Raw genomic sequence first — 26111 nt, 5'->3', positions numbered from 1 at the left:
ATTTACCGTTACACGCTCAGTTACAGCTCACACACAAACGCACAATGTGGCCAAGGGCAAGTGGGAAGAGGAGATAGAGTCATTTGGCACAGCCATTAATGTAGCCGCTAAGTGGCAATGTCATGCTAGGCTGGTCTAACTGTGCCGCCTGCCGAAAAGTATGTATATTGTGCTGGCATACATACATATATATAAATATATATATAAAAGTAAAAAAAAAAAACCTCAAAAATTGCCAACTGGAAAGGGTGCGTGCTTCCTGCTTACTGAAAGAAAGCCGATGGAGAAGTGGGCGGGCGATCTATGCATATTTCATAAGCAATTACTAAGCAATCCCCGCGAAAGGGCGTTGGTGGCTTTTAGCCATTTGTCGTTGCGTTGAGTTAGAAACAAGATATAAGAAAAGAAAAACAGCAAAAAATTAAATCGCCACTCGTCCTACTCAGATGACAAGAGACGCCCTCAAAACTGGTCCCACAAAAATGATTATTATTTTATTTTATGACAGCCCAGCACACACGATGCCTTGTTTTAGCTTTTTTTTTTTTAAGTCATTGCTTCCTATTATTTTCTTATTGAATTACCCCCAATTGCTTTGAGTTCAGTCCCCAGGAGGGTGTGAGTGCGTGTGACCTGTGTGGGTGGGAAAAAGTTCAAAGCGGCTGACAGCCTCTTCTCAAATTCCATCCATGAAACAATCCCATTAAAGTCTGATTTTGTCTTATTAAATTTTCATTGTAATGATTTTTTTCGATTGGATAAAAATGTATTGGGCCACTTGGAAAAAAGAAATTAACTGTGAAAAAGTCAAATTATGATATCAAAGAATATCACAAAAAATTCGTTGGGGTTTGTCAACAATATTTATGAGATACACATTCTTTTGCTAAATCGTTAACCAAATATCGGCTACATTAAGCTATCCAAGGGACCAGAAACACATGGCCAAATTGCAAGTTGATTATCTCGCATAGCCAGAGCCAAACAAAAGGCAACAATTATCTTAATTCCAGGTGCAAGTAATTAATGTCCTGTAAGCACATTTCAGCACAATATAACTAACGAACACTGGGACCATGACTGCGACCATGTCCATGAGTATAACGATACCATCGCACTTAATCTCCGATAAAGACGTGCGTCCTTTGTCCCTTATTCTTGGCCAAGAGTAGCAAGTGAACAACCAAATATAGATTAGGGAAAAGTTACAGACAAATCACTGTCTGCCATTCGGCAGGGCAAGGCTCTATGGTCTGAAATACATAAGGAGAAACCTATCATAGTTCCTTTTAGATGTTGCTTATACGTGTGTTGTCACCTGATTATATTTTCAATGTGCGAACTGTCAACAAGTAATTGACATGTGGGAAGGCAGGTGATAATAACATTTTTAGGTAAAAATATATTAATATTACAATTGAGTAAAACAAAAACATACTGCGGATGGTTGCAATGATCTTACAAGTTTCTATATCCCATAATTCTTTTTGTAGGAAACCAATATTTCTCGTCTTATTTTGTATGGCTAAATCGAAATCATACTTTTAGGCTTTTATACCTTTCCAATACATTGATCCCTGCTAGTAGCAATGTACAACAGAAATCGGTAAAACTTTTATGAGCTTACCAGTGAAGTTCACCTGTCCAGCATACATAACTAGAAACAGTTTTCCTTTGACTACCTTATCATACACATATGTATGTACATGTGAGTGTATAACCAGGCTACATACATATAATTTTTGGTTCGCGGAGAAACCAATTTCCTTGGCGCACTTACTGCTATTTTGGGTAATATGACCATTTTATGGCTCACGCATATGTTAGTGTGGCGGAGGTGTGCGGAGGTGCTAAAGCTAAACACGTACTAGGGAGTGCTCAGCAGTGGAAAGTAGGCAGATGAAATATGTGCACAGCAACAGCACCTGTTTTTTTAATGAAACAATCTCGGCAAATATGATATTTTGTATGCAAACATGCAAAATATTGTGTGGGCTGTATGTCGACCCAAGAAATAGGCCTAAGGGTGAAGTGAATGGTGGCGTGCGAAAAACTTGAGTCGAGGGGAGGTCCTGAAACATACATAAAAAGATAAATAACCAAATATTTGCAAAATTGGCAAGTAAACTGGATGAGTTCCAGCTAAGGTTGTCTATTCAAGAGTTTGTCAAAAAATTATAACAAATATAATATTAAACTAAAATTACTAGCAAAGATACTAAGTAATTTAAAAAAAAAGGAGCTCACAACGTTAAGAACAGCCTTTAAATTTGAAATGAACCAATTGACAGCTTCATCCTCAATAAGAAGACATTTATATACACGAATTATATGTTTGAATTTGTATTTACCACCATCCGCAAATAAACTTCTCCCCGGGTTCGCTCGCCACTCAATACTCGTTTGAGATATTGTATATCAATAATTCAATATTTATTTTCATTTCATGTCGCAATTTTCGGGCTCTTATTTTCAACTCAGCTATAAGACGTAACGAGGGAATTTAATCTTTTTTCGCTGTGCCTTTTTATTTTTTTACCTGCTGGCACTTTGCTTCCTTGTGTCGTCCTCCTCAAGCTCCCCCAATATTCCCCAATATATATTTTTTGTGCAAAGATCCGAAAATCCAATTAGTTGCCGATGGCGCTGCTGATATTTGTCATCATAGCGAAACGAATTGACAGACTAGACCTTCTCACACTGGACACTCATTGAAAATTGGTATTGAAAATTGTATTTATAAAATAAGATCTAAAAAGGAAAACAAATACATAGATAGTGCTATCATATTCCCGCTACTTTTCGCTTGTTTAATATTTGTCTGAACTTTTATTTATATATTAATAAATAATAATAACGCATATCAGGAAAAACTTTCATGGAAACTTTAGTATTTTTTTTCAAATTTGAATTTTTAAACTATCTTCTCTGCGTTAAAATCTATATAAAATGTCTAAACTCAACTTACAATCAGTACGACTTCCTCTCGCTCTACTAATTACAGCTGTGAGCCTTTATATTTCTCAGGCCTTTCGCTTTGGTCATTTATATACTTTACATGGCTTCGTCTTGTAGTCCCAGCGGAGGCCGACATTTGTACGTTTGTCCACCAATGTATCCTACGGCCATTTCCTCGTTTCTACCCTCTCCACCAGCAAAGCTGTCAACAAATTAACTGTGACGCTTATGGGGCAAACATAGGGTGGTCCAAAGGAAGGGAATTGAGACTGAGCTGGTTTAGACTGTTCAGGCAATTGGGCTCGACATGCTTGGCATGTTTTGTTGCTTAGTTTTAGGCGGGAGTGTGTGCCCAAAGGACCAAAAGTGCCCAACTGCGTATGCCCGCAAATATCGAACAATTAACTTCTCTTAAATGGCATTAAAGTACGATTTAAATATCAAGGAAATACTCTAGACATTGAGATTCCATTTCTTACCTAAATCCCATTAAACAATTTTTCCTTTAGTTTTCCCAACCAGCTTTTTAGTTATATATTTTTTTCAAGAGCATTTGTAATTCGTGCATTTAAATATACTTTTTTTTTTTTGGTTAGATTGGCTGGTCTTATAAGCGATATATATTCTTTGTATAAACAGTTCTGGTACGTGTTGTAATGATGCCGACACGTGACAAGGCGACAAGTTAGAAGAAGAAACCGGCAGCATGGCCGGGCTAAGGCGACAGACACAGCGAAAAGTAGACAAAAGGCGCTGAAACCAGATATATATTTGGGAATATTTATTATGGCAGCCTGCAAAGGTGTATAAATTTGCATGAGAAACTGGTAAGAGGAGAAGCTCTCCTCCATGTCTATATATGTACTAGATGAATGGTGTGAGGGACCTCAGAACGAGCAGAGACTGCATAAACAAATAAACAAACAATACATAAATTTTTGAGACCAACATGCTTGGGAGGGCTAAGCATGGCACATTCTTCTCCTTCCATTGTCCTTTGCCATTTCCGCCTGACGGTGTTCTTGGCTCCTTTGGCTTAGATTGCTGGAGCACCTTGACTCTACATCCTGCAACTTTGTTGTTGGGCATTGACATTGGCTGCGACACGAGTCAAAATAATAAGATATAATGACAATAATTTGGGAAGCATATGGTTGCTGCAGTATTAGCTTTCCCCCATTAAGAAAATAACCACAAATTATTTTTAGCTGTATATTTATTTACTTTTCTTTTTAAACATTGGTTTATTTATATATTTTATATCACAGTATCGATTGGGAGCACCGTCTTCTGGCAAGAACCTGAAATAGAAAATAATACATAAATCATTAAAATATAATAATAAAATATTCTTATTAATTCATAATTAAATGTAAACTTTTTTTATCTTTTATTTATAGCTGATGTCAATAAGGACAATCTTCCTGTAGAACCAAGAAAAATCGCAATTATGACAATGTTTCCAAACGTGAGTACAATATTCAAGATTATATAACTGTTTTAATATTTAAAGAACTCTTATAATGGTATGAAAACTATGAAAGAACGAGATATGCAGTAACTACAATAAAAAATCATAACTATTTAAATGACATAACTGAATAAAAACAAAACACTATTTTATTAACAATAAATAATAAATAATATCCAAATATATTTTGGTTCGAATTTTTAACGTTTCATAGATCTATTTTGACAGAATTTTGCAAATCAATATACATGTCCTTAATGTTTATATATTATTATAATCTGCCGGTCTATTACATAATTTATGCAATAAATTTAATGTCTTTGCATAAAATTAAAATGATTCCCTGATTATGCGATATAAACCAGTACAAGAAATATTAAAATGCAATTGTTGCTTAACAAATTAATAGGTTTAATTTCAACCCAGTTAAAAAAATTGTAGCTAACCCTTTTACTATTGGATAGTAGTCTTGAACAATCATTTATTTTTACCTATTTATTTTTTTCTTTAATGTTTTGGGAATATTTCAAAAATTTTAAAAAATCGGAGAATGCTCAAAAACTGGACGCAAATAAAATGTAAAATTTTTAACGGAGCAGAGAACATGGGGAAATTGAAAATACAAAAAAGAGGGTTTCCAAAGTTTTCTAAAAACTCTCTAAGAACATAGTACTAAACAAAAAGTTAAATCGTTAAATAACACTTGGCTTTTTAATCAAATTTTAAAAGATTATTTTGACTTATATTAAGTTAATTTGTACTGGTTAGAACCATTGGCCGGTTAACGCGAAACTTTTATATATACATATTTAAGTCATAAGCTATTAAATATGTATTAAAAAAAATTTTACAAATTTAAACGATTTTATAGAGGGAGATGCTACAAACAGAATGTTTTAATTTTATTCGTAGCATTTGGAAAAAATAAAAACATTTGCTTCACATATTGCTGACGTTCCCTCTGTATCACACAAATACATTTTTATCTCTATTACGAATTTAAAAGATTATTAAAATCTTAGAAAATTTAATTTAAAATTTAAAATTTTTAATTTTAGGGTATGTTTGTATTTTTCATTTTCTTTTTCCAAAACCAAAAAACAAATCATGCGAGAGAGAAATTTAAAATTAAATTTTTGTATCTAAGAATTCTTTGAGCCGTTTTATTAAATTTTTAAAACTTAAAAAAACGGCAAAACACGGCTGAGTAATTCGGAGTTAAAATCGTAGAGTCTATAATAATAATTATAGTAATAGTTATAATGTAATTATTTACACGTTTAGAAATCCGAATTTCAGTTGTATATAACCTCAAGGGATCCTTAGCTTGTAGTAATTTAAAAAAATGTTTGTTTTACTCTCAGAAAGCGTATATCTCTAACGATCATGAATCTAAATTATTTGTAATATATAAAGGGAATATACTGGCAAATTGTTTCAATTTCTTAGTTTTTTATTTGCGCTCTATATTTTCAAGGCAATTTTAAAAACAAATCCCTGAATATCTAGACTTCGCGGCAACTTTGACAGAAATGCGGTGGATAATTACTTTTCTTTCACGAAAAAATTAAACAGTCGACTAAACTGATTTAGTTATCTTCAGCAATTAGTATTTGAGTCACGGAGACGTATCCAAGCTTTAATTACTGCGTTTGGTCAAAAGGAGCTCACATCTAACCGATTTGATTTGTGGGTAAGCTCGTTTAACGCAGTGCACCTATGAGGAAGCCTTTTTGGGTTCAAATGTGCTTGTGACCGTGTGTGTGCTGAATGCGGGTGCTTTCAAAAACTTTGTAAACTGGTCAGGGATAACCCTGCCATACAGCACACACACAAAAGCAACAAATTAAACTGTTCCTATTTGCAAATGAATTGTGCGTGGCGTAATTTCGCAGGAAACTTTCCTTTCTTGGGGATAAGGCATGATAGATAGAATGGTTTGCACAAGGCGAGCACGCACACACACACACATATGTGTGTTCCTTACGCTTGAAATAAAATAAGTAGCATAATACAGAGGGCAACTTACAACGAAATTGAAATGAAAGAAAATGATTCTTTTGGAAGAAAAGAATATGCTGTCCTCTCTCTGTGGTATCTCTGCGATATCCTTTCAGTGTGCCTTGGTGTGCCGTGTCCTGGCAGACGAAACTTTTTGTGAGGGCCAGGTCCTTTCTGGCATTTCATACGCTCAATTGCTGGTGGTTAGCCGAGCCGGCAGCGTGTTCTGGTCGACAGTCAATTGAAAATGAAATTGGGAAAAGTTACCAGAAACAGAAGAGAAAACTCTTCTTCTCTATGTGTGCTAGTGTGGGAGGCGTGGGCATCGTCTTTGAGATGGAATGGGTTTGGTGTCGGTGAGGCGGGTACGTGCGGACAAGCATGCATAATGAGCAGAAGCAGCAGGGAGCTCACAGCCACGATCCTTTTGCCTCTCCAAACGTCCGTTCGTCCTATATGCGGGCTACCTTTGCAAATGAATACTAAAGAGACGCGTAAAAGTATGCAGCACCGAGCAGCAAACAGCTACGTGCCTGATTCACGTTGTCCCCTCCCTACTTTAAAACATCCTTTCCCCCAAAGAGCTTCTGTTTTATGAATACTTTTAGCTGCTCCCTAAAATAAAGGACGATAAGTAGCTTTGTTTGGCGAAAACTTTATCGGTGGACACGTCATACTGCCGGCAATTTTTATAGATTTCGTTTCGAGTGCATTTGCTTGTTGCACTAACTACGCAGGTTACCCTTACTCTTTTCCTTGCGTTGGAAATTTTTTTACGATTTTTCTAGACACTACAATTCACTTTGTGACAGATTGTTGAAGATTGATTTTGGGGTGCGGGAGTCTAAAATATTTTAGCAAAAAAATGGAATGGTGTGCAAAAAGTGTTGGCAAAGCTAAAATCTGCAGATATTGTTTCTTTAGCTCAGTAGTCCATATATTAAAATATACGAAAAAAAAAGTTAAACTTAGTTTTTGGAAGCAAAAAATAAGCGTAATATTATTTGCCCGTTTAATATGTTAAAATTCTTTTTTGTAAAATATATATTCTTATTTTTGAATGCTCTATAAATAGGGTTTTTGGCATAATCTAAGATAAATTGATCAAAAATACTTACTTTTCATTAAAAATAGCATCCAGCTTTCTTATCAATTGTTTAAATTCGTTGAGGATTTTAATGACCACATCTGAAAATGGATACAACAAATAAGTCTTTAAATAAAAGTGTCAGAAAATAACGAAAGGCGCTATGTATAATAAACTAATATAGGTTTCATAATTTATTTTCTTGTTTTTCATGTTTTGTTGGCGATTTTACTTGCATAATGTTGATTGGTAGTGACACCGGAGACATTTTAACTTTTTCAGCAAAAAATATATTCAATGAAATTGAGTATTTCATTTTCCGTTTAATTTCTTTGTTTTGGATATTTTATAGAATTTGAATTTTAGTCTATGCTTTTTTTTTTTTTTAATTAGGGATAAAGGCTTATTTTTTCTTTTTATTTGTTTTAATTTATTTATTAAGAAGAAATAAATACTTTTTTTTATTTTTTGTTTTACTAAATATCATCTTAACTTTTTTATAAAAAAAGGTTTTTTTACTCCCCACTTTTTAAACTTATATATTATTGTTTACACATTCTTAAACACACAAAACAGAAAGATTGGTGATCTCAGAGACTTTATAGGTGGCACTAACAAATATATTATACATCATTTTTAAATTTGGCACGTCTACTATTATCTTTAAAAAAAAAAAAAAAAAAAAAAAAAAAACAGAAATTCATATTTTCAACCTAAATTTTCCGAAGAAAAAAATATTAAGTTAAGAAAACATTAAGTGGACTATTTCTAAAGTAAAACTGATATGGAAGTCATTAGAAAATAATCTTGAAATTTTATGGATACAAATTTAAATTCTTTAAATCTAATATCTTTATTATTTTTTATAAGTAGTAATTTTTATTTTTTTTGCTCATCCTTTTGAAAATACATTTTAATTAATGAAATTAACTCTTCACGGCATTTTTTAAGTGAATTTGTAATCAATAAACACACACCTGACTAATATCTAGATAAAAATGTTCTGAGACACTTCATAAAATGTGGTGCCATTTTATGACATAAAATCACTGTTTATTTTATTTCGGTCGACTTCAGACCGTCGTCGCACCATTATTTGTTCCATTTTTACAGACACTTACTTTTTGTGGCATTATTAGCAGAGCACACACACAAAAGGAATCGCACGAAAAAATTTATTATGCGACTCCAACTTCTGCGGTATCTACCAAATTGTTTCACGTTAAGCTCACATACAAATAAATAAGAATGAAACCGAAAAAAAAAAGAGGAAATTATTTCTTTCTTATGGGATACTCACATACGCAACAAATGCAGTTTTTCTGGAGGTATTTCGCCAACTCTGGTTGATTCTTCCATTTGCTTGGATTTTTTTTTTTTTTTGGCTCGTGTGTTTATGGAGTTTTTCCCACGGCGACTGTGTCGTTTACATATCGCTTGGCACTCTTCCCTTTCTCGGAGCTCCACGTTGTGCCGTCTAAACGATTTACGACACTTTTGCCACTGCTCGTCGCGCACATTGGCAATATTGTTTGTTCGCAGGCCTGGGTGTGTGTGCCTGCAGTATTAGCGTTAAACAAACCCGTACACACGCGTCGAAATACTGTTAACTTGGCACGGGCACGGTCATGGGCAACGCCAAAATGCCGCACACGTTCATTTTTATTATGTTAAATGTCTCCTGGGGCCTCCTCCAGCATTCAGCTTCCGCAACTGGTTTCATCTGCTCTGCGTTTTTTCGCTTTTGATTCAGCTTTTCTCAACTGTCACTTGGCTTGTCACATTTCACATTCACTTAGTCTTGCAGCGCGCCAAAAATTAAGCCGCCCTGTGAAATTATCAAAATCTGCTGGACAATTCGCTCGCTTCTCGCACACTTTTTGTAGGGGTTCGTTTCCTGCGTAGTTTACTCCTTCTAGTGTGTCCTTTTAGCCGCTTTCAGCTCACAGCTCGCCGCTCTAGATGGGACTGACGGCGTTAGAACGACGGCCAAAGTCAATGGCGGGTAATCGTCGATGCGATTTTCACCCTCGGAAGCCGAGCACGAACAGGAGGGTATCAAAGCTCAGTCCCAAAACTCCAGAATAGCTCTCTTTGAGCAAATGTTTTTCTGAATTGAGTCACAGCTCAAGGCAGCTCTTAGATCTGGGAATTGAGTTGAACATTTCAGTTGAGCATTCTCTTTGCAAAAATAGTTCAAATAACAATACTCAACCCCTGAAAGAAAATTCTCAAACTCAGTAACATACCTCAAGTATTCGCTTACAGTGTTTGAGCAGAAGATTTGAGATGAGTTTGTGAGCTGATTTTAACAGCTGAGTGTTTAAACTGAGTATATGAGGTGAGTTTTTTAGCTGAGTATTTGAACTGAGTCTTTCAGTTGAGTCTTTCAGCTGAGTATTTGAGCAGATTATTCGCGCAGAGCTTCATGAGTTTTATAAAAGCCACTCCACTCAGATTGCCTTGCTAAGAGAGTAAACCTCTGATTATTTTGCTACTTCGTCTAAAACTCAATTCCGAGAGGGTGGCTACGACAATTTTACTGCTTGCTCCTCTCACAGCTTCGGATTTTCCGCTCACCGGAAAAACCCACCACACACGACTTCGGGCCGTTCGGTAAGGACACTTCGGGACAAATAGCGACACACAAACGCACACACTTGACTCGATGAAAAACACGAGCACTGCTGCTCCTAGCCTTAGCCAATCGTAAAAGTTTTGTACGTATTTAGTACAATTTCGGGATTTGGCAGGATGTAACGAACGTGTAAGAAACAGAGCGCGCGTCCCCTAACCCGTGTGCGATAATTAACAGCCAACGTGAAAATAAAAATAAAGCAAAAATTTTGTTAAAAACCACACAAAAGATATTGCAAGTTAAAAGTATAAAAAAAGTTATTGAACAGAACCCCAATCGTATCGGAATATAAAATGCAATTGAATGGAAATCTTGGCAAAGTGATTTTAGTCGTAATTCGCCAAGTTAACTAAACCAATTCGTCCTCGTCTTCGGCTTGCCTCGGTTCCCCCCGTTTGTGTTCTTGTTTGTGTGAGCGTGTTGTTACGGCAAGCCGGTAAACGGTTCGTTCGGTTCGGAATTTTTAGTTAATTTTAAATTACTTCCCATAAGTTGAGCCAGAATTTCACCTGATACATAATTAACAAGAAGTCGGCCAAATGCCGCTAGCTGGCATACAAAATGGTAAACACTTTCTGGCATCAAGTGCTCAGAGACTTTGGATGTGTGTGACCTGGAAAATCGATGACATCATTTCAGCAAATTTTTTATTTTTCGCTCTTATGAATAACGACAGTCCATTGTTTGTCCGGCTAATAAGAAACGCCAATCTACTGGCTCTTGAGATCGAGATTGAAAAGATTGCCAAACGAATGAAATCTTGTTGGGCTAGTTGGCTGCTGACGACTCCTCTCGTCCTTTTTTCGGTAATAGTGTCGTTTCCTTTATTTGCCCTTTTTATGTTTACCTTTTTTGTTGTCCGCTGGCTGTTCGGTCGTGGTTTGGTTTAGTTTGCTCGCACACAATTGAAAATTCAATTGATTTACAAAATAAAGTTGCCAGGCAAGGACGAGAGATGCTTTTTATCTATTTTCATTTGCAGTTTTACGAGCAGCTCCCATTTTTCCTTTTTTTTTTTTTTCTTGGGACCGACTTGGATTTGTCTTAAAGCGTAACCGTTGGCAATTTTTCGCAGTTCGTTTTTCGGCCGAGGGCCTAGAGGGGTATTTGAAATTTGGTGCGAAACTAACGCAACGCGCCAAAATGACTGTTGTTGTTGATGGTTCTTTTGGGTTTCGGATGTTCCTCGGTTCCGTGTGTGTGTGGTTGTGATTGAAGCGACCTAAAATCGTTTTAGGAGCAGCTGGGATGTGATTTTCAACAGAGAAAGGCCGGCGCCAGTGGTCAGTGAGGTCTGCAGAGTGACATAGTTATGTTCTTAGAGAGTAATAAGACTTCCTTGGCATGGAATAAAAAATATAAAAAATCATTTGGTAGCATGTTAAGCAAGTGCTATCGATTTTTTCATATAGCAGTAAAAAAAACGATGACAGATTAAGATGTTATGTGAAGAAACCATATTTTTAAAGCTTAGTTTATATAATTTATATAAAATGAAACTGTTAATGATAAATAAAATTTAAACAAAGTTAAAAAAAAATAATCACAACTAAAGTAAATTAATACAATTGATGACATTTGATTCTCAATTAATGAAATTCAAAGTGAATGCCATTCCATATTCCATTTTTGTTAAATATTTTGCATATTTATTTATGATTGGCGTTATTTTTTGACCCTTTAAAGAATCTCTGCAACCAACATAATTGCTTGGAAATTTAAAAGTTGAATTTAACCTAAAAGAAAGCTACAATTTGTGAATTTATTTGGAAGTTTAATAATATGAAATGGTTTATCCTTGTCAATTACAAGTAATATGCATAACTACATAATCAGCCAGAAACTTAACGAGTCATCAAAAGTTATTTTTGGAACCATAGGCTAGTAGGGATATTCATTTTCCTAATTGAAATTATATCGATTTCGTTGTCTTTCTAATTCGAAAACATATTGTACACCTAATTGGAAATAATATGGTAAAGTGCCGGAAAAAGGATTAAGATGTAGATACCCAAAATAAAGATAGGTCTTATAACTTATAGAGAACACGGTTATTATAGCATAATGTCAACCTAAAAAAGAGGTATTTCATGCTTACCATCATAAGGGGAGTTGCTCACAGACCAAATATTCCTTAAACAATGATGGTTTTTAAGGTTCCAGGAACTTGGGTATCAGGTATTTCGCAGTAGAGCATTCTTAACTTTCTAACATGTTTTAGTAAATTGTGAAATTAATGTTATTACTGGGATTAAAAGTGCTCTCTAACATTCCCATTTCAAATGGATTTTTTATAGGCTTTCTTTTACACGAAGATTTATATGCCAGATTCTTAATTCTGATAAATATGTATATCCATAATATTATAAATTCATTGTCTTCCATCGAAGTCGCTCTTATAGACCATCGTAAAGCCAAAAATAAATGTAGCCCCCCTTGACATAAGTAGTTACTTCTACCGCCCCCCTCGACTGAACGCCTATTCAAATATTGTTTTAACAGGCGCTTTCGCCATGGCATGCTTATATATATAGCTGACAATATGGGCGGCTGATCGGCCACACCCACACAGTTGGCCGCCAGTTGCTCCGGACTGGCTCTTGCCGTTGTTGTTGTTGACGTTTACACTTTGGTGTTGAAAACTTCAGCTGGAAATCGGGTAATACTCACGATGATGGCGCTGACGATGACTGCAGCAATCCTGCATTAAGTACTGGCGCTTGTGTGAGTGCTCCTGCGACTGTGTGTGTGTGTGTGTGTGTGTCTGTGCACGAGGGTTTGCAACAAAGAAATTTTAATTTATATAGAATGAGTTGGGGGCGGAGTACCTAGAGTGGCTTCCAGGACCTCTGCCGCTGGTCCCTCTGCAGTCGTCAACATTCCAGTGTTCGTGCTGGTGCTTACAGCGAGCACACACCAAAAAAATCCAATTATTTTAAAACTTTTGACAACTGCAACAACAACAACAATAGTGCAAGGCTATGGAAACAATAAGAAAACTGACTGCGATCCAAAGGCAACAAAAACAACAATGTGGGGAGGCGATATCAGAAAAAGAGCCCGCAAAAAACAGAAATAAAACATCCAGAAAATGCTGGTGAGAAAAAGGAGGGGTTGCCAACCATTATAACTTCACTTGAAAAGTTTAATTGATTTTTACAGTGCTTATATAGCAGTACGTATAGAGCAGGAGATTGTGGATGTCGGCCTACCTGCAGCGTCGTTCTTTTATTTTTATAAAACTGCTAAGTGGGCCTATAACTTTGTGTAAACAAAGTAAATGCAAAAGGGAAAAAGCTACTGGCTGAAATCAAAAGTAGCTTTACTCATGTCCTGGTTGAGGTCTAACTAGTGTGGCGATTGGCTTTGGTTTTTACGTTTGGTTTGACTTTTCGACTGTTCGTCAGAATAGAGTAAAAAAAGTACAAAGCCCTTAAGCTTTACTCTCTTAAGAACGTGGTAATTGATATTTTAAATGCAAAAGGTTAAAGCCGTCCTAGAAAATTTACTTTAAATTATTATCTACATTTTGTTTTGAAAGAAAAAAGAATGTATGCTTTTGGTTTCTAAATACCTAAATTCCAGTTTCGTTTTTGTATTATTTGCTTCAAGAAATGAGTTTATTGTTAACTGTTTACTTAGTGAAACACACACATATTCTCTTGGCCACAAAACCACACACAAAGGTCTCTGACGCTTTAAGCCTGGCCAACTGACTTTTATCCTTTAACCATTGTTCTCTCTCTTCCCTTTTGTGTGTTGCTCTTTTCAGAAACTATCCGGAAAACTTGATTAAATCACAACAAAAATAGATAAATCAATAAAACAAAACCAAAATAAAATAATTCCATAAAACAATACAAAAAACTGCATATCTCAGATTATAATTTAGAAATAAATATAAGGGTTCTTTAAGTATTAAGTTCAGGCTAAGCCAGGTACAAGTATTTGATCAGATAAGTAACAACAGCTTCCCTCCACATGGTTCTCAATATGACGGCGACAACATCAACATTATCATCATTATTTCAACGAAAACCACTGCAATAAACTGGCCGATCGAAACCCGATATGTCGACAACAATCAATATGTGTGATCAACACTTACAACAACACCTTTTACTCAACGTGACGTGACAACAACGACTCGAAATATTTACAACAAATGCGACATGTTGCTATCATGCCAATAATGATGATGACATCGCATTTACTAACACATCTTGTAATATCCGATGATTTTCGGCTTGCGAAAATGTATTTAACTAACGATTGAAACGTTATGCAACGACCTTGAATTAATTATACTATCGATATAAAAAACAACGTAAAACCAACAATTACAAACTAAACTTTCCCTAATCACACAACACACACAACACCCCCACACCTCTGCACACAAACCAACCTTCTTCAAAAACCCTCACTTGCAACAAATATACGTTGACCTATTCCATCGACTTGCCACTCCTTGCACCTTCAGCGAAAGCTAGAGTGCGATCAGGCGAGTGAGTGAGTGAGTTCCCAGCAAAAGAGTAAGTCTGGCTGCGACGGAATCTATGTAAATAAAGGCATTGCAAGTCAATAACCAGTGCTGTTGTTGTCGATCACTCGCCAACCTTACCCCAAACTCTAGCAAACACATACCAAAATAATGGGTCTGCAGATGGCAGCATCCAGTCTTATTGCAGCAATCAGCCTCTTAGCGTTGTTCCTGCTCACCTGGACCCCCGAACTCGTCGATGCAGTCCGTGAGTACACCATAACTATAGAAAAAACAAGCATTACAGCATTAATAAATTATAGATTATAAGATAATTAAGTTTAATTTAAGATCATATTAATCATAATTGAATTATTAAGTATTAAATAACTCCATTTTTAGAGCATCTTCTGGATTTATAATTATAGAATTCTATTTCAAGCACTGCCTTTCATATCACACCCACATGAGTTGTCTTTGTCACTTAACCAAAAGGTAAAACAAATAACAATAAAAGTGCTGACATTTAAAATGTGGCTCATATTTTGCGACAAGGCCTTCTGTGAAAGTGTCTAGAGTGCCTCCTGCCTACCTACTGACTTCTGGAAGTACTACCCACGCCCTATGGAACTCACCTTTTATAGACGCTCCATTTCGCTACGAGGGGATGGATGGGCAAGGGCTGTGTGTTGTGATAAACAAGCTGTAGGGAACAGGGCCAGAAAAACAGGCAGCACTAACATTGCACATCCTGGATGTATTCTGCTGTTTTTGTTGGCTTTTTATTTGTTGTCGGGCACTGGCGCTGCTGTTGCCTGGTTAGCCTTCAGTTTGCAGTTTGTCGCACCTCTTTTTGTGTATGTGGCATTAAATTGAAATTTATGCGGCACTTTGCCGCGTGAAATGTTTGTACAACTCGTTGCGGGTTGCGGCTTTTTTTTTGTTTTTGTTCTCTTCTTTTTTTTTTTTTTTTTTTTGTTTTTGCCGAAGCTCTTCGGGCGTTGACAGACCGACAAACTGTTGGACAGCAGCATTGCAGGGGAAAGTATCTAAAAACATATGCAAAACTGTTTGCTGTTTGCCATGTAAATGGTTTTTGGGCTCCCATCTTGCCCACTTTGGCCTCTGGTTTCCGCTTCCCGTCCGCTTGTCCGCCTATCCGCCCGTCCGCCCATTTTTCGGCCGGCTAATTTGTCGTTTCCGGAAAATTATGACACAAAAGCCCCGCTCGACAATTGTCGGTCGACTTAACTCAACTGCAGTCGACGACTCCTACTTGGCTTAGATCGACTCTGGCCAAAATTCCAAATATTTCACGCAAAGGGAACTCATTTCACTTTTGGTTTTTGCAACAAGTTTTAATTAATTTGCCGCAACTCCAGTCTCCAATGCTCCAATCTCGTGGATTCCCTTTCATTCCACTCTTTAGCGTCCAAAAAGGAACAGGAAGAAAAAAGTTGATGCTACGATAATTTGAAAAGTTTTCGTTTAGACAGAACGCGGGCACAAAAAAAATAGGAAAAAAACAAAAATGATGGGAATAGGAATAGCAAATGTCAGTCCAACCGTAGAAAATCGCTACCTAAACTAGGAGCAAACGGCTCCAATGCATACATATGCTATACTAAGCCGCAAATAAGTGCCGAGCCATAATTAACATATAGCAAAAGTTTTTCCGTCTGCTAAAGCATCAACTTTTACCGCGCCAGAGAAGTGTATGGATGAAATATGGGTAAAGTCGTCGGTTTCGTTCTACCGTTTGTTTTTGTGGGGGGAAAGTAATCCGAAATTGATAACTTTCGGCTTGATGGAGTTCGCCTAGCGAAAGGTAATTAAACGGGAGACGTGAGAGAAATCGGTTAGGTAACTTGGTGGATATATCATTTATATCCGAACTCTCTTCAACGATTTGCTTTCCCTTGGAATTTAAAATATTCATGAAAGCAGACACATTAGTTTGGTTTGTATTCCTGTTAGAAAGAAGCCATTTTGCTTGGCCATAGCAAATGGGCTTGCACTTTGTTAATGCCGCATATCACATTAGCAAACATCCTATATAGAAGAGAGCTCATGATACGCATATATCTGAGTTGCTCAACAATAATAATGTGCTGACATTTATCACATTTTTTTTTTTTTGGTTTGTCTGTGCAGGACAAGTGACCAGCTAAAGTGGCTCTAAAATTTCAGTGCCCAAATGAGTGGAGAACCTCCTTCTGCCTTTATTTTTTGTGTGCCACTTAGTGGGTTGCAGAAGGAACGACAGAAGAAAAGAAGGAATGAAATAAAGATAAATAAATGTTGGCAACAACAAAGAGCAAAGCGCCATAAATCTAAATAACAAATTTTTACGAGAAACGAAACCATAAATAAGACGTTTGTGGCGGCGGCCTAGCACAAAATAGTGTGGACTCCGAGACTCGAGGGGTATTCCCAAAAATGGTTCGGACCATTTCACATTTCCCAGAGGTTGCCTCTGTCCAAGCGGCAACAATTCATGAGAGTTCTGTTAATTTAATATTATTACTTTTCATTACAACAAGGCTGCGTGGTTGGGATGTCCTTCTTCTTTTCTTTCCTTAACGGCAGGCAGAAAGCGCGCCCGATAATGTCAACACATTAATGGGAGAAGAGACAGACGCGCTGAGATAAATTAAAATTTGTTTTTAGACCAGCAATGACAATTGAAAATTACCTTAATTTATACATATAAAAATGCTTTTTCTAGCTAATTTGGGGCTATTTAAATTAATTTGTGTGTAAATTACAATTAACAAATATTGAGAAAGGTAGCTGCTTACAGCAAGCCCAAAGAGATAGGTAATTCGTAGGCAAAACTTTCTATTCTCTAGTGAAGAATAAGTCATTTACAATTAATCGTTGTTCTTACAAGCAAAAGTTTTATTATTTAATTTATTTTTTAAATTGTTTTTGTAAAGCCACTTTCTTTGTTCTTCTCATTAAAAGCTTTTTTTTAAACGCCTCCACGAAGTACTATGGAAATCTTTACATAGACTTTTGTGTCTATTTGACCACCAATGTGGCTGGCCAGTTTAATTAGAGAAAAATGTTAATTTAATGCTTGGCTGATTTTGCACTCAGCTGGGGTGAGTTTGTGTGTTTGGTAAATTTGTCAGTTGTATATTTTTATTGTTAAAAGATTCAAGGGCTTGCTGGAGGAGTCCTGAATACTTGTATTCTAGCCATATTTGGACTGGTTTGAAAAAAAAGCCAGCGGGACGAATAACTTTAAATCTCTCTCAAACTCTTCTCACTTAAATTGAAAAACAGAGAAGAGAATAAAAATGTTTGCCGGCAAAGCGTGTGTGCTAAATGATTCATGAGTGTGGCGTGGACCGCGTGGAGATTGAAGACCGTGTGTCAGCCAGTTAGTGTGTATGAGTGTTTGCCATGGGCAGAAAGTTCCTTAACTCGTAATTTTGGTTGGGTCTACGTGCAAATAAGGCCACCGAGACCTTTTTTTCGCTCTTCCTATTTCGCTTTTCCCCCGTTTTCCTTCAGCTTTTCCCCCAGCAACAATTTGAGTGCATTTTATTGTAGTTGTTGTGCTGGCTGTGCATGAATATTGCAGCTGATGGGCCCATGAGCAACGGCAAAAGGGTCAAAACTTTTAATTAATGTTTATGGCTGTACTGCGGCACCCAGTGGCTTGCAGCCTTTTAAGTTAAATTATATACAAAAAAATAAAAAAATGTTTAAAAATTGTCATTTTTATCTTGGTTGCCTGTGCAGAATTATTGTGTTTCGCCTAACACAATTGGATTTTCATTGTTATTTTAAGACCTTAAAACATATTGAAAACTTGATCGAAAGTGTCCTAGACTCATTGCTCTTTAATATAAACACATATATTTTACATTTATAGATTTTTCGGTTAACAATCGTTCCAGTTTCAATCTTAACTCATCTCTGAGCTACGCCATACTTGGCCCAGACATGCGTGTGTTTGGCTCAAATTTGTGTTGTTCTTTTTTGGACTTTTTCTGCACGCAGGGGAATAATTACAAAATTTATGAGCACGACAAGGGGCGTGGCGTGGTCGGTCTAATAATTGTCAATACTGCGGTGGAGGAGGGCATCGCCTTTGGGTGGGGATTTGGAGCTCATAAAACTGAAGTAGTTGTAGTTATGGCTGTAACCCCGTTGTTCTTGTTGCTGTTTTTGTGTGTTTGTTGGCTGATTTGCATGTTATTCGTTTCATTTTGGGGTTTGGTTTTGGCTTGGCGTTTTTATGGAGCACACGCCAAGGGGTTAAATAGGCACGCGCTGGAAAATCCAGCATATCGTTTTATTTTTCCCCCTATTCTTTAGTTTTGTTTGTTTTAATATAATGAGCATTTTAATGTCATTATTTTTGCCTGACTTTAAGGTGGAAAAAAAAAAACAGGAAAAATAAGCATTGAGGCAAGCGTCCAATGCAAATTGTGAGCATAAAGGACCAAAACAAATTACACTAAAAAGAGAGAAAGTGGGCGAGCGTCGTCGACAATGTTGGGGGGGAAAAGTGAGCTATTTTCGTATGGCAAGGGCAGCAACAGGGCAGCAACAGCCACTAGCATGTACCGTGCCACACTTTCACCCTCTTTCTGCCAGCTTTCTTTACCTTTCTGTCGTTCAGTCAGACAAAAGCAACAGCAATGTCGCTTTTGTGTGGCATAGTTGACATTGTTGGATTTCTACAAAAGGTGTAGCCAAGTCAGGTATGCCGGGGCGTGTGTCCTGTCCTGTCCGCAGGATGGGCGGGATGGAGCAGCCTGAGAGACCACAAAGGCACTGACTACCACTCGCATTTGCCGGGTTTTACATTTGATTTGGTTTCGCCTTAGTGCGATATTTGTTTTGCGCACACACACAGGCACACACACACAAAAAGCACTGGAGAGGCAACTCTACAAAAATACACAACCGAGGCAAGGTGTCCTCCACTGTCCGTGGATCAACCTGGGTGACAGGAGCGTAGTTCGGAATGCAGTTTATGGCTTGTGTGGTATTTAGTAATCGGTGTTATATTGATCTGATTGAATTATACCTAAAGCTATATCAGTACTGAATATTTACCAAGAATATGTGTTCTGTTTGAAATCTTTTAAAACCGCAAATCAGTTGAAAAGAAGTTCTTTGAGGTTTTAGTTTTATTGAAAACTTATTGCTGTTCAGACCCCTTTTCGATTATTTTTAAATCCTTATAGATATCTGTGGCACCTCTGACAGCACCCCTTTGACTAAGCCCCTGCTCGTTGGCATGTGTATATGCATCCAGGAGCACCAGCAACAAAGCCGTAGGACAATTGCGACAGTTCATCTTCACACCTCATTGCTCTGGCAAGGTGGCTCCAAAGACACGAATGAGAGAATGAAAGCAAAAAAAGCATGACTATGGAAAGGACTTACCTCTTCCTTGGCCACTTGCAGAGCGCATAAAAAAGATAGAACAGTTTGTTTTTAGTGGCATTTTTTTTGTTCTTTTTCGCTTTCCTTTATGCGTTTTTTTATGTGGTCTTTAGGAAAAGTTAAACCTTAAGACTTTACAGGGTTTGCATCAAATTTAAAGTGTACTTAAAAATTTGGGTCTTCTTTCTTTCGTGTCAGAAAATAATTTTTCTAAATTCTAATTAAGTTTTCAAGTAGCCAGTTAAGGAGTCTCTCTGTTGGCGAAATAAATAAATAATTAAAAATTTAAACAAGAAAGGAAGCTAACTTCGGCACGCCGAAGTTTGTATACCCTTGCAGATATCATTTCATTACATTTTACCTATACTTATTATGTTTACAGTTTGACAGTTACAGTTTTACATTCCCAGCCTTACATTTTCTCTACATCTATCGATCGTTTCTATGGCAGCTATATGATATAGTTGTCCGATTTTTATGAAATTTATACCAAAATTCTAAAATAATTAAATAAGCTTATATCTCAAAGTAGATGAAAATACGTTGAAAAACAACGAAGTTATCATTTTTTTTCCTATTAATTTCCCGATCGTTCCTATGGCAGCTATAAGATATAGTCGTCCGATTTTCGTGAAATTTTTACCAAAATTCAGAAATAAAATAAAATGGCCATATCTAAAAAATGGTGCAAAAATGTTAAAAAACATCCAAGTTATAATTTTTTTTCTAAAAATTTATCGATCATTTGTATGGCAGCTATATGATATAGTCGTCCGATCCGGCCCGTTCCGACATATATAGCAGTGAGAGTATATAGAAGACTATGTGCAAAGTTTCATTCAGATAGCTTTAAAACTGAGGGACTAGTTTGCGTAGAAACGGACAGGTGGACAGACGGACAGACGGACAGACGGACAGACGGACAGACGGACAGACGGACATGGCTAGATCGACTCGGCTGTTGATGCTGATCAAGAATATATATACTTTATAGGGTCGGAAACGTCTCCTTCACTGCGTTGCAAACTTCTGACTGAAATTATAATACCCTGCAAGGGTATAAAAACGTTGATTTTCTTAAATATTTTTTTTTAATCTCTCACAAACACTTTAAATTAACTACTTTGTTGCAAAAGCCTGTTTCAGAATTCTTTTTAAAATATATATATTTTTTTCGCACTTTGCAAGCCATGCCAACTTTTCAATTGTTAAAACTTTGCACTTGAGCGATTTTTGTGTAGCATATATTTTTTTTTTGGCATATTTGCGCGCCAGTATGTACCAAGCACTTTGCAAAGAAAACTTTTCAATGTGGTAAACACGAGAGAAAAGGCTAGACCCACGCACGCGCCACATATTCACAACTATTAAAAGCCAACAGCAGACGCCGAGAGCAAAATGCATAAATAAAATAGACAAGAAGAGGGGGAAAAAGAACGTCAACTAGAGGGAAGAATATATATATTTTTGGAAAAACAAAATATATTTTAAAGTTGAAAGTTCCCCAGAGGTTGGTGTAAACGAGTATTTAATACTATGTCGGTTAGCAATTAGAAATTTATTGAATTTTAGACAGAAAATGTAATTATAAAAAATATTTACTGATGTATAATTAAATTTCAAAAGATTTTCAATCAACAATAAAAGAAATTTATTCAGAAAATGTTGAAAACATTTTTATGAATTCTTTAAATAATCTTTAAGGGTGTTAAATTTGTTCGTCTTCCTTGCTTCCAAGGTTTTTCCACACACTAAAAAAACTGATAAAGGTGGGTGGATGGAGAAAGTGGAGCTGTCCTTCTCCGTATGTATATATAAGTAAATGTAAATGTGCGGGAGTGTATGTTCTTCTAACTCAACACTAACAAGCGCCAGGGGAGGAGAGTACTTTGGCCAAATGGCATAGCAGCAGTGGAGCTTTTTCGCTGGGTGCGGTGTAAGTGTGGTGCGTGTTTGCAGCGCGTTTTGAGTTACCTTTTGCCCAAGTTGTTCGCTGTCATGTTACGGCAATTTTACGCCCTTGCCATTTCAGGGGCAGGCGACATGGCCGAAGCAGAAAAATAGGCAGACACCACCACCGTGCGCTGGTGGCCAAGCGATAGAGGAGGACATGGGCAAAGGAAAAGCTAAGGGAAAAGGCAGCCAGCGAAATGGCAAAGCATTAGAACCATTCCAGCACCAGGACCAGCCAACCGCCAACGCCTTAACTTATGCGACGAAACTTTAAACTCCTGGCCAAAATGCGCTCATCGTTGCATTTTACTGCTGCACATCTAAAACTCACCCTGCCACGAGCCAGATCTCTCTCGAACCCGATCCCCATCTCTACAGTCATTCTGGTTTTGTTGGCATTTGCCTGCAGAAGCAGAAATTGATGCTCGCTTTTATGTGCCGCCACACGAGCTCTGAATCCGGCTCAGGCTCAGGCAGGCCTTCACCCAAAATTGGTGGCTGGCCGGCGTAAGCACTTTTGCATTTTTAGCTGAAGCAGCTGGTGGTTAGGTAGGCCCAACATTTAGTCCTCCGCCCTGCCGCCGCCGCCGCCGGTCTGTGTAAATATGCTGGCCAAAAATGTAGGAAAAGTAGTGAAATCATAGCCATTGAGTGCACTAATTTCAAATTATGCGGAGGTAGGCAAATATGCGGACTTTTGGCGAGGCGAATGAATTGGTTCCTATTTCCAGCAGGTAAAATTTTTAAAGAGTTCATGCAGTTGCCTTTAAAGCCTCTTTGCTGGCAGCTTAAAGAGTGTTCCTCCATCAATGAATCCCACACACTATTATTAAACCTAAGCAGTGCCGAGTGAGGGGTGAACTTAAAAGGCATCATTGCTTTTGGCCAAGTGTCAATAAGAAAAAATGGCGCAAACCAAGTTGACTAATTACAGGCTTGTCAGGGCAAAGGAACGAGGCCAGGAACAATTGTTAGGAGGGAGGAGAGAGAGTCCTGAACACAAGTCAATTAACGGCGTTGTCAAAGTACACGACAAAGCGAGAGGGAAAGAGTTGTGGAAGGGAGAAATTAAAAAACTTAAGGCAAATGTGTTAAATAGCTTGAGGATTTACTTCTTTCCGCCTTTAAAAATTAACAACCTAAAGATTGAAGGACACCAGCAGAAGAGGGGTAAGCGAGTAGCAGACAAACTGCAGGCAGGCACATAAAAAATGGGGAAAACTGAGTGCACTGAAAGCAGAGGAAGTACTAGGGAAATCGAAGCCAAGGCAGAGGGGCTCGTAACGAAAACAGTTACAACTGTCAGCTAAAATGTAGCCGCGTTAAGTAAAACGGACTTAAAGTTTTAACAAGCTTCCATCCAAGTGCCTAGGAAGATGAGAGGGAAGGCTCGAGAGGGATGGTTAAGCAGGGGTGGAGCAGCGGCGAGAGCAGAAGCAACAAGGCAATGGAGCCAAAGTGTTGCTTCTTGCTATTTACTTGTTTTGTTTGCATTTACTTAAATCGGATGAAGGGATTTACTTCTTAGAGCACGACAAACTTCTCGTTTTAGTTCCAATCGACATCCCTCCGACTTGCCACTTTTAATACCCTTGCCAAGGGCTATAGCAGCATCGCTATCCTTTTGTTGCTAGGTGGGTTACAAGGGCTTTATAAAGTAAGAACAATGGAAATCTAACCTATTTTAGTTAGTATAGAACTAAAATACAGTATAATTAGCTACTATTCAAAGATATCCCACAGTTTACATTAAAATAAATGTATCTGGAAGGGTATTAACGGGTTTTAAACTATTCATTTCTTCTTATCAATTGAAATTCTATCTCTTTTTCGCCAAGTGAAACGTGCAAACTTGTGAAATCAACGAATTTTCGAACAATAAGTTCGATTTGAATTCATTGACCAATTTACTTTAGGGTATGTTTACCTGATAAATGAAATCAATGGCATATTTTTCAAAAAGTCTTCACCGTCATCGGTAACCAGGCAACTTTTCGCACAGAATCGGATTACTCACTTGGTTAAAATAACAAAGGGAACGAATAGCCAAACAACAAATCATCGGGAACGAGACAACTTTAAGTATATTGTCCCTTTCTTCGCTCTCGGTCGGTCCCTTATTTGTTAAATCCTTTTTATGTAAATAAATTCTCGAGTCCATTTTCAATATATTTATGCGCCATTTTACACACCACGTCAATGGCCCAAGAAAAAAAAACCCTGGCGACCCACACAAAGAGCCTGTGCAGACATTTCGTTTTGTAAATCCCATTAAGAACATTTTCGTTTAAAATAAGAAAAATGAGCTTTCGCCGCATTAGAAAAGAAAATAATCAAAGGCCAAACAACAGCAGAGGAAAAAAAAAGGGAAAGCTCGAAGGTAAATTTACTGTTGACATTTCATTTTGTTCGAGATATTTGTATTTCCTTTTTCGCAGCTCTGATAGGATAAGAACGAGCCAAAAATTAACTTCGGTCCGTAACGGTTTTCTGTTGTCTCTAATGGCCAAAATGAAGTGTTGCTTGGGTCAATCCCAAACGGTTTTCGGGGGTGACTTTCACTGAAAAGCAGGCTATTTGTGGGCAAGTGTGAGCTGTTGTACTCCGAGAGTAACTAGCGTAAAAATATGATAATAAAGTATTAAATATTTCGCTTGGCCATAAATAAACCACTCTGTGATGCGCTGGAATAGTAGAGGAATATCCGCCTGACTTATGGGTTTTAGAAACCCTTTTCCCCCCAAAATAAACGGAACCCTTTTTGCGCTATTTATAATGCTTCTCGGCTGCGGCTAATTGAAAGCTCTATTCGACCCTGGGCAAATTCAGCAACTGACCTTTTGGCTTTGGCAAAAGAAACTTTAGCTCTTATCAGTTTCGAAATGGAAATTAATATTTAATGTGCTCACATTTTTGCCTTTTTTGCGCTTCTTTCCCCGTTGTGGTTCCGGGTTCCTTCTATCCGCAGGCAGCCAGCCAGCGAGCTTTGAAATGTTAGACGCTGCTTAAGCCTCATTAATAAATAATGCAGTGAATATTTAGAGATAAATACCTAAGTCGAGAACCGACAGGGAAACTTTGCGCTGCTACTCTCTTGTCCACTTGTTTTCAATAAAATTTTGCTGATCAATGTGAAAGCATTGATAAGCCCGAGGAAAGTTTGCACAGAAATTTGTTTTTGAACCGAAAAACTTTCCTTTGGTTGCGCTTAAACGCAGACAGGAAAAACTTTTCAGGACAAACACAAAAAAAAAAAAAAAAAGTTAAAAAAAAAATGGAAAGCCTCGAATGGAAAAAAGTTTTAACTGATTCGCCTGGGCCTTCTGGTACTTGTTGCCTTATGAGGGTGTTGAAGGGGTAGGCGGCGGCGGCGGCAGCATCTGCTAAGACAAACATAAATTAGATGGCATTGTCCAATGGAATCGTCCGTGGACCCACAGACCGCAAACTTTTGGCTCCTCTAATGATGCCGCATTCAGGAGTCTTTGGCGGCGACGGCGGCAGCGGCGGCATAAATTAGCCGAAAAGCCATTTCCCGCTAGGTGCTGCTTCAACTCAAATTAAATGTTAATTTCATGCCATCATAATCACCAGTGCTGCCGCCGTCGTCGTCGTCGTTGTCGTTGTAGTCCTAGTCGTCCTCAGTCGTCGTGGTCGTGGTCGTGGTCGTGGTCGTGGTCGACACACATGACCTCATTAAGGCCAAACCGTTGAGCAGCATTGTTGGCCCGAGGCTCTGCTCTCTCGCCCACTTCATATACATACATACATACATACATATAAAGCATAATAAAAGGGCAGTCCGGCAAGAGTCCTCGTCCGGAACCACATCCACAACCCACAAATATACAACCAATTGGGGCGGGGCGGGGCACCAGCGGCGGCGGTTCGCGTCGCGTTTTCACGCTCTGCAAATAAACTGTAAAAATGTTTACCGACAATTTTCTACACAATTTTATATCCCGCAAGACTTGGATTCGGTCTCGGGCTTTTTGTTTTTCGCTTGGAATTTCAGCAAATTAGGGTGCTCATGAGGTCATATTAATGTGGTTAATTACAATAATTAGAAATTTAATTAAGGTGCGGTTGGGTGGCTCTGGGTTTTGTT

At 37.6% G+C, this 26111-nt stretch overlaps 1 protein-coding gene and 1 long non-coding RNA gene across 5 annotated transcripts in view; one reads left to right on the top strand and one right to left on the bottom strand.

Annotated features, from left to right (window-relative positions):
- Lar (tyrosine-protein phosphatase Lar) overlaps positions 1-26111 on the top strand; it is a 104685-nt gene that overhangs the window by 8074 nt on the left and 70500 nt on the right. The window contains exons 2-3 of the mRNA XM_070284274.1: positions 4359-4426; positions 14639-14906. Of these exons, the coding sequence (XP_070140375.1) occupies positions 14810-14906 (97 nt within the window). The 5' untranslated portion in view covers positions 4359-4426; positions 14639-14809. The remainder of the gene's footprint in view (positions 1-4358; positions 4427-14638; positions 14907-26111) is intronic.
- On the bottom strand, positions 4157-25230 carry LOC138928055 (uncharacterized). Of its 4 annotated transcripts, none has more exons than XR_011444544.1 (4): positions 25056-25230; positions 24913-25004; positions 7549-7618; positions 4157-4259 (listed from the first exon to the last, which is right to left on the bottom strand). It is a non-coding gene; the product is annotated as an uncharacterized lncRNA (long non-coding RNA). The 4 variants fall into 4 exon arrangements; XR_011444543.1 differs by having other exon boundaries at positions 24913-24987; XR_011444547.1 differs by lacking the exons at positions 24913-25004; positions 25056-25230 and adding an exon at positions 12254-12571.

Source organism: Drosophila kikkawai, chromosome 2L (genome assembly GCF_030179895.1).
Source record: "Drosophila kikkawai strain 14028-0561.14 chromosome 2L, DkikHiC1v2, whole genome shotgun sequence".
Lineage (NCBI taxonomy): Eukaryota > Metazoa > Arthropoda > Insecta > Diptera > Drosophilidae > Drosophila > Drosophila kikkawai.
Note: the sequence above shows the minus strand (reverse complement) of the source record. Positions and strands in the feature narration are given on the sequence as shown.